This window comes from Solanum dulcamara, chromosome 10 (genome assembly GCF_947179165.1).
Source record: "Solanum dulcamara chromosome 10, daSolDulc1.2, whole genome shotgun sequence".
Classification (NCBI taxonomy): domain Eukaryota; kingdom Viridiplantae; phylum Streptophyta; class Magnoliopsida; order Solanales; family Solanaceae; genus Solanum; species Solanum dulcamara.
Window position 1 is genome coordinate 337,736 of NC_077246.1, and position 7,122 is coordinate 344,857.

Here is a 7,122-nt window from a genome sequence, read left to right on the forward strand (position 1 = left end):
TTACTTTACAGATAATCCGACGCGTTTTTTTCCACGTCAATTATAGGGGGTAATAGTTTCACTTTTAGATAGTTAGGTGTGTAATAAATCGTTATGATAGTTTAAGTATGTAACCGATTTTTCGGTACAACTTCAGAAGAGAATTTATGCCTTTTCCCTAAAATATATGCATCCTATATAACAAATCACGTATGATTATACCTAAATATAATAATAAATAATTAAAATATGAAAATCAAAAAATAATAGTTTATGTGTTTTTACCATTTAACTCTATATTCTTTAGGTCAATCAATAATAAAGGACTGTTGGCTAGATCACCACATAACACTACAAAATCTAATGGCTGGTGTCATAATAATGCAAGTGAGAAATCCATAGTTTCCAAACTTTTTCCAATGGCTGGTGTCATAATATTTTGATGAATGTGGAAACCTTTAAAAACAAATGATAAAGGGTAAAATAGTACTTTCACATAAGGATAATGTAAATAGCCCATCACCATCAAAACAAGAGCAACCCCCAACAAAGCCTAAAAACAAGGCAACTTACCAACAACTCCAGATTTCTCTCTCCATGCTTTTCTGAAAATCCCATATCATATATCACAGTCATCACACTTGGCTTTTTTTTTTTTTTTTTGTATTAAATTTATATTTATCCTTTCCACTGTTACTATCCTCATCAAGAATCAGCCCACAAAGCTACTTTCTTTGTTTCTAATGGTAGGTGGGGCAAAATTTATGTAGAAGAAGAAAACCCCCCCCCCCCCCAAAAAAAAAAGTCAAGAAATTTAAAAGGAAAGAAGAGGTGTCTTCATTCATCATATTGTCTAAATCCACCTCATACATATAACATATGACCATAAAGATTGTATCTTTATGCCACAAATACCCTTTCTGCAACATCCCAAAAAAATTTCCAATCTTCATCACTCCTTCACTGTCTCTCTTAATACAAAAACAACAGCAATGTATAATAGTATATATATTTTTTGTTTGGGTTCTCCATTTATGTGGGCTTTTTGGGGTTTGTCTTGGTCAAGAGAACCTTCTTACCACCTCTCTTTTTTTCTCTATTACTCCTTTTTTTGTTTGGCCTTCTTGTTGTGTTGTTATTATTGTTTCTCCTCTCTTTCCTTTTCTTTTTTTTTCTCTCTTCTCTGCCTTCCTTTTCCCCTTTTCTTGGTTTTTTTCCAACTTTTTTGTCTCTTTATTTCTCCAAAGATCTGATCTTTTTTATGTGAAGGGATTAGTTTGATTCATCTGTGATCTGATATGTCTAAGAAGATGAAAAGGGTTGCTTTGGAATCATCATCTTATGGTGTTTTTGAAGACACAAAGGCTAGGTTGAAGCATCAAACACTTTTGCAGGACTATAAAGAGCTCCAGAAGGTATAAAAATCTTGTCTTTTTTTTTGATCATTTGTTATGAAGAAAAGTAATTTTGTTGATTAGTGGTTTTTTAGTGTGTTTAATAGTTTTTTTTTAATTTCTCTCTTTTGGAGTATCTTTTTTTGCTTGTTAGAAATATGGTGCCTTTTGGTGTAGGAACCTCCTTTGAATTGGATCTGTTTTCTATCAATGATTTATGTAGTTGTTAATTTTTTGATAAATGTGATGTTCGGGCCAGCTTGCATGCATCTCGAATAATTCACCGGTTATGTGCCCTCTCCCACAAGCAATAGGTTAGGTAACTCTGCTCACCCAGGTCAGAACAAATGAGAAGAAATCACCTAGAGTTTTTGTCACCGCTGGGATTTGAACCTTCAGAGTTGTTATTTGTTGTCTCTTTGTTCAATTTCTATCTGAAGTTACCCTTTTCATCATTCCACTATAGAGGTTCCCCCTGAGATTGTATCCCTTGGTTGAATTTATTGTATCCTTTGTTGAATTTATTTGTGTTTTTTCCTAAGAGTTTTAGGAATTCTCTCTAAATAGCTCTTAGCATTGTTCTTTTCTTTGTACTCGAGAAATTCCTGAGTGCCAGTGATGCATGGTCTCTCCTTCCCCATTTAAATACTAGGCTTTGTTACCCTTTGTGGTGGCTCAGATAGTTTGGCTGGGTACTTCCATAATGGAGGTCTCAAGTTTGAAACCTCTTGCCTGCAATAGCAGGGGCTTGGCCTTCTGGGTCAAGCTCGTGGCACGGGGCTTTCCTAGTGCAGTTTATCTCTCTTGTGTAGTTTGCGAGCTATTGCACAGGAGTTGGGTTTACCTTGCGCGCGCACCCAAAGGGTAGCGTTTGCAAGTTTCCTTGTCATGGAAAAAATACTAGACTTTGTTTGTCTGAGAGTTCAATCCGTGACGTGTGCCTAACCCACAGATCACGCATTGCTCTTTTATTACTAGACCAAAGCGTTGGGGTAATGGTTCATAGATTGTGTCCATTATAGTCAATATACTTCAAACTGCAAGATGATTGAAGGCTGTTTTGTTTTTTGGATTAGAGTAAATTAATAATGTGTATTTGTGATCAATCGGTTTTGCTTACATGTAAGTTGTAATTTTCAGGAAACTGATGGCATAAAGCACAAATTGGAGGATTCAAAGCTGAGGAAACTAAGATTACTAGCTGAAGTTCGGTAAGTTTTTGTTCAACTTATATAAAGGTTTTCATATTGACTTGATATAGTTTTATTTTCTTTAGGAGTTCTTGAATTCAATATTTTAGCCATAGACTTAAAAATAATATAGCTTGTGTAATAGGACTAAGAGAAAAGAACTGCACTTCTGTGCATATGCATTTTCTTGAAATGTTTGTGGAGTTTACACTGGTGTGGTGTTGTTTCTGGTGAAGTTTCTTTTCTATTTAAATCTAAGTGCAATCTTTTTGCATGATTGTGCAGTTTCTTACGCCAGAGGCACAAGCATCTATTGCAATCAAAGTCCTTAAGTCCTCCAAAAGGGAAAGAGCTAGTATCAGTACCAAATGTTGAAACTTACCCCAAAAGTAGGTCAAGGTATCAAGTTATGAGAAAAAAGGAAGCCAAGCTAAACAAACTGCCCCCTCTTCCTGGCCCAAAACAGAACGGAAGGATACAGGTTGCAAAGGTAGCTGCATCGAAAAAGATAGCCAATACTCATGTGAACCAAAAGCACAGATTAGATGGTAGAAAAGATGCTGTTTTTCACAATGCAGATTTAGAGTTGAACCGTAGATCAAGAGTATATAGTGGAAAGGAAGTTTCATCCCGAAGAGGAGCTCCAGCCTATAATTTGAATCAGAACGAGAGATTATACATTGCGAACAATGCTATCTCACAGAGCAGCTCGCCTACTTTTGATTTAAATCAGGGCACTGGTCATAGTGGCAAAGGAGCTGCATTGCCCACTCGTGCTCCAGTCTTTGATTTGAATGAGATTTCGGTAAGTATCAAATTAAGCATCAATTACTCTTTCCATTTATTTTGTGAGTTATATACTTTTTACATCATTTACCTCTAGACTCTCTAATTTTTACAGATAGGAGAAGAGGAAACAGAAGTAAATTTTGAGCAGGTGCAGCTCGAGGAGCAAAAGAGAAATCTTGTCCGAAACCTCAATGATGATGCGAAGCTACTGGTTTGTAGAAATGTTGGAGAAGGCACTTCTCGGGTGGGAAAGCGAAAATTATCATGGCAAGACCCTGTTGCTTTGAGGGTTTGATTCGTCTTTCACCCTTCAGTTAAATGTGGTCAGAAAATTTTGTGTTAATGCTGAGCATTGTCAAACTTCTGTTGACATGTAGGCTTACATTATCCTTTTTGTGTAAAGAAACTTCTTATACATGCAATACATGCACACTATATGTTCATTGTTAGCAATGAGATGTGGTCCGTGTAATTCATCCTCTACATTAAATATCATATATCTTCAGCAGTTTTCTGGTCAAGCAGTGAATTTTGTGTTCTGTTTGTTGAATTCCACATTGATGGTTTGATTGTTTTTTGGAGATTCTCATCCATCGAGACGAGTTTTCCAAGCATGTTGCTTGAGAGTAGTTCTGATACCACCTTGCATTGTTGGTGGCTTCAACTGAGTTTGATGGATTTAAGTTTCTTAGAGAAAAGACCAATGGATACAGTCGTTCCATTCTGTTATGCTATCTGAAGTCCACTGGACAGACTAATCTGGTATTGGTCCTGCTCTCAAATGAACCTTCTTGAGCGTGTGTTTCGTTCCTTTACGGCTTCAGACAACTCACTTTTGCTTTTTGCTAAATGTTACGGCCTAATTGTTGAACTATTGATCCTACTTGTTCGATGGGTGTTCACCCCAAAAGTGTTACCCTATGCTGCATGCATACATCTACAAGCAACTTAGTGTAACATGAGTTCGTTGCGGTATTTACGCAAGCCAGTGGTCTTCTTTTATGTTCTGTTGAGAGTTGTAGCATTCACTTAGCTAACCTTGTATATATGTGTAATTATTTTCTTCATACTGTTAATATATTTGAGTTGGGGGACTATCGGAAATAACCTCTTTATCCTCATAAGTAGGGGTAGGGTTGCGTACACACTATCCTCCTCAGACCTCACTCGTGAAATTTGGGTATGTTCTTGTATACTTGTCAATATATATAAGTTAAATCCGTCAAAGTACACTATTCCATTTCTTTTTCCTCCTCTATACCAAAAAAAAGTAATTGAAGAACATGCTGAATTATTACCAGGACAAGTTGAGTAACCTTAAGACATTAGCAACTACATGATCAATTCAACAGAAAGAATTTGGATAAACAAACAACTTAACCCCCCCCCCCCCAACCTTCACCCCAACAAAAAAAACAATAATGAACACTTAAAACAAATCTAGAGATAATCATACCCCGTCCCTTCGGAAACATTTGATAAAATTGGAACGATACAGAGGCAATCCTGCCTTGTTTGATAAAATTGGAACAATACAAAGACCAAACTTATCAAAATTCATACAAATACTTCTCAAAAAGTGGCATATGATCAACATCTAAACACACAGCCAAACTCAAATTCTTGTCATCACTTGGACTTGGCAATATATACACTGTCCCTTCATACAATATACAAGCAGGTCCCATATGAATTGGCTTTCCCCATCCGAAATCTGAATCATGAACAGGCAACTTAGTCCAACTGTTGATATTAAGATTAGGACTAGCAAAATACGTTGGCCCTCGGATTAATTTAGATAAATCTGTGATTAATTCGAGGTAATCTATCGCGGATCTTAAGTATTCATCGTTCATTCTTGCCAACGTATCATGAATTCTTCGTGCAGTTTTCGTCAATGGTTCTGATAGAATTTCACTAGATTTGGCCATTGGTGTAGCTGTGAAGACAACATTTCCTAAATAGCCTTGTGGTAAGGGAGGAAAAAGTCTTGTCCTTCCATCTGTAGCAACATGTAACTTTGTCAATTGGTCGTCGTCTAGGGCACGTGCTTTGCACGTGCAACGCCAAATATGGGCCGCGAGGACTTCATAAGTGCTACCCTTGTGCTCGGACCTAGTCCTGAGCAGGGTTAGTTGGTCGCTTGTGATCTTAAACATGGCCGTGGTACTGGACTTTGGACCATTAACTTGATCGTGGACGTTATTTAGGGTTGGTGGAGGGTGATACTCGACATGTTTAAAGGCCGGGGTCAGTGGGTCCCGTGCACGGAGGAGGGACCGGTCGATGAACGGTGGGACCGCAACGGAGAGTCCACGTGTGATTTTTGACCACGTGTTGATGAAATGAATGGACGAAACACCATCAGATAATGTGTGGAAAACTCCACAACCTAAGGACACTCCGCCACACTTAAAATGAGTAACCTAATAAAAAAATCACATTAATAACAAAATTAATTATAACTATGGTCCCAAAGGGGACAACATAGTGACTAGAAAGTTACAACACGAAACATACATTGTGAACATAAATTTGTTCAATTATATTACGACCTAAGGGTATAGTCGGAAAATTATTAAATTACCTTACTAGAAACAAGCGTATTTCTCACAAAATTTTCATCTGAATGTGGTTAATTAAAAAGCATTTTTCCTTAATCGATGTGATAGACCACCTTGTGACTGATGTGGTTACCAGCCAAAGAATAAAATAACAGAGATTGAATGCGACTCTACCAATACAAAAACAATAACAAAAACAACATGCTTAATGCATGCAACCTATACTCCTATCTTGTGAAGGTAAATAAACTGTTTTTGATAGACTCTCGGCTCAAGTAAAACATAATAAAATCACATATATATCCAAAGGAAAATACAGTAACGTAGAAGAGAAAAGTAACAAAAATAATAATGGAAATGGAGTACCTGAAAGATGACAAGTGGAAAAGAAGAGATGTCACCACAAGTATCAACACTAGGAATAAGTTTCTTCATCTCCAAATTTGGAACAAAATCACCAAAATCATCAATAAAAGTATCATCACTTTGAGCTTCAACAAATAATACCCCTTCTCCATTACAATTTATTTCAATTATTTTTCCGTCTTCATTATTATCCTTAGCCAATATTAATCTTCCAGCCATTGGATAAAATGAAACTAAAACATTGCTTAAAGCCTCTTTCATAATTTTTGAATCAAAGAAATTAGTATTATTTTGGGATATTAATCCATTATTAGGCTTGTAGAAATAAACAGTCAAAAGATGGATTCTTCCAACTATTAAATCAAGATTTGAATTCCATAGAATCTTTGAAGGAGTTGGCTTTGATGGTTTCACCATTATTGATTCTATAATGTTGATCTTCATCTTCTTCATTTTCCAAAAAAAAAAGATAAATATAAGAATAAGAGGGAATAAGATGAATCTTTGGGTCTTGGAGGAGGAACATTTATAGCCTGAATTACACTATATTAATTATGTCTACTACTCCTTTTCAATTTCATTGAAGGTGTTTGATTAATACGATTCTTTTTTTTTGTAAATAGAGATATTTGAAAATTATTGTTTAACAAATATCTTAGATAATCATTCAATAATAATATATCAAATGTAATTTTATAAGTAGTCTGAAAAGGATGGTGTATATGTAGTCTTACCTTACCTTGAGAAAGTGAAAAGGTAAAACAATGTCGATAAGGAACTAGACAACGCTTAACTACCTATTAACCTTCTATACTGATCCCTAATTTCCATATCTTCTTA

The 7,122-nt window shown here is 35.9% G+C and overlaps 2 protein-coding genes across 3 annotated transcripts; one reads left to right on the top strand and one right to left on the bottom strand.

Annotated features, from left to right (window-relative positions):
- The first annotated feature begins 773 nt into the window (after positions 1-773).
- Positions 774-3,873, top strand: LOC129871434 (uncharacterized). 2 transcript variants are annotated; one of them, XM_055946346.1, is made up of 4 exons: positions 774-1,394; positions 2,514-2,584; positions 2,849-3,368; positions 3,447-3,558. In XM_055946346.1, exons 1-4 carry the CDS (start codon positions 1,278-1,280, stop codon positions 3,453-3,455), a joined length of 717 nt encoding a protein of 238 aa, XP_055802321.1. In that variant the 5' UTR covers positions 774-1,277; the 3' UTR covers positions 3,456-3,558. The 2 variants fall into 2 exon arrangements, with proteins under 2 accessions (XP_055802321.1, XP_055802320.1); XM_055946345.1 differs by having other exon boundaries at positions 778-1,394; positions 3,465-3,873.
- Positions 3,874-4,654: 781 nt separating this feature from the next.
- On the bottom strand, positions 4,655-6,797 carry LOC129870545 (hydroxycinnamoyltransferase-like). Its single transcript, XM_055945358.1, has 2 exons — positions 6,283-6,797; positions 4,655-5,778 (listed from the first exon to the last, which is right to left on the bottom strand). Exons 1-2 carry the CDS (start codon positions 6,733-6,735, stop codon positions 4,903-4,905), a joined length of 1,329 nt encoding a protein of 442 aa, XP_055801333.1. The 5' UTR covers positions 6,736-6,797; the 3' UTR covers positions 4,655-4,902.
- Between the last annotated feature and the right edge of the window lie 325 nt (positions 6,798-7,122).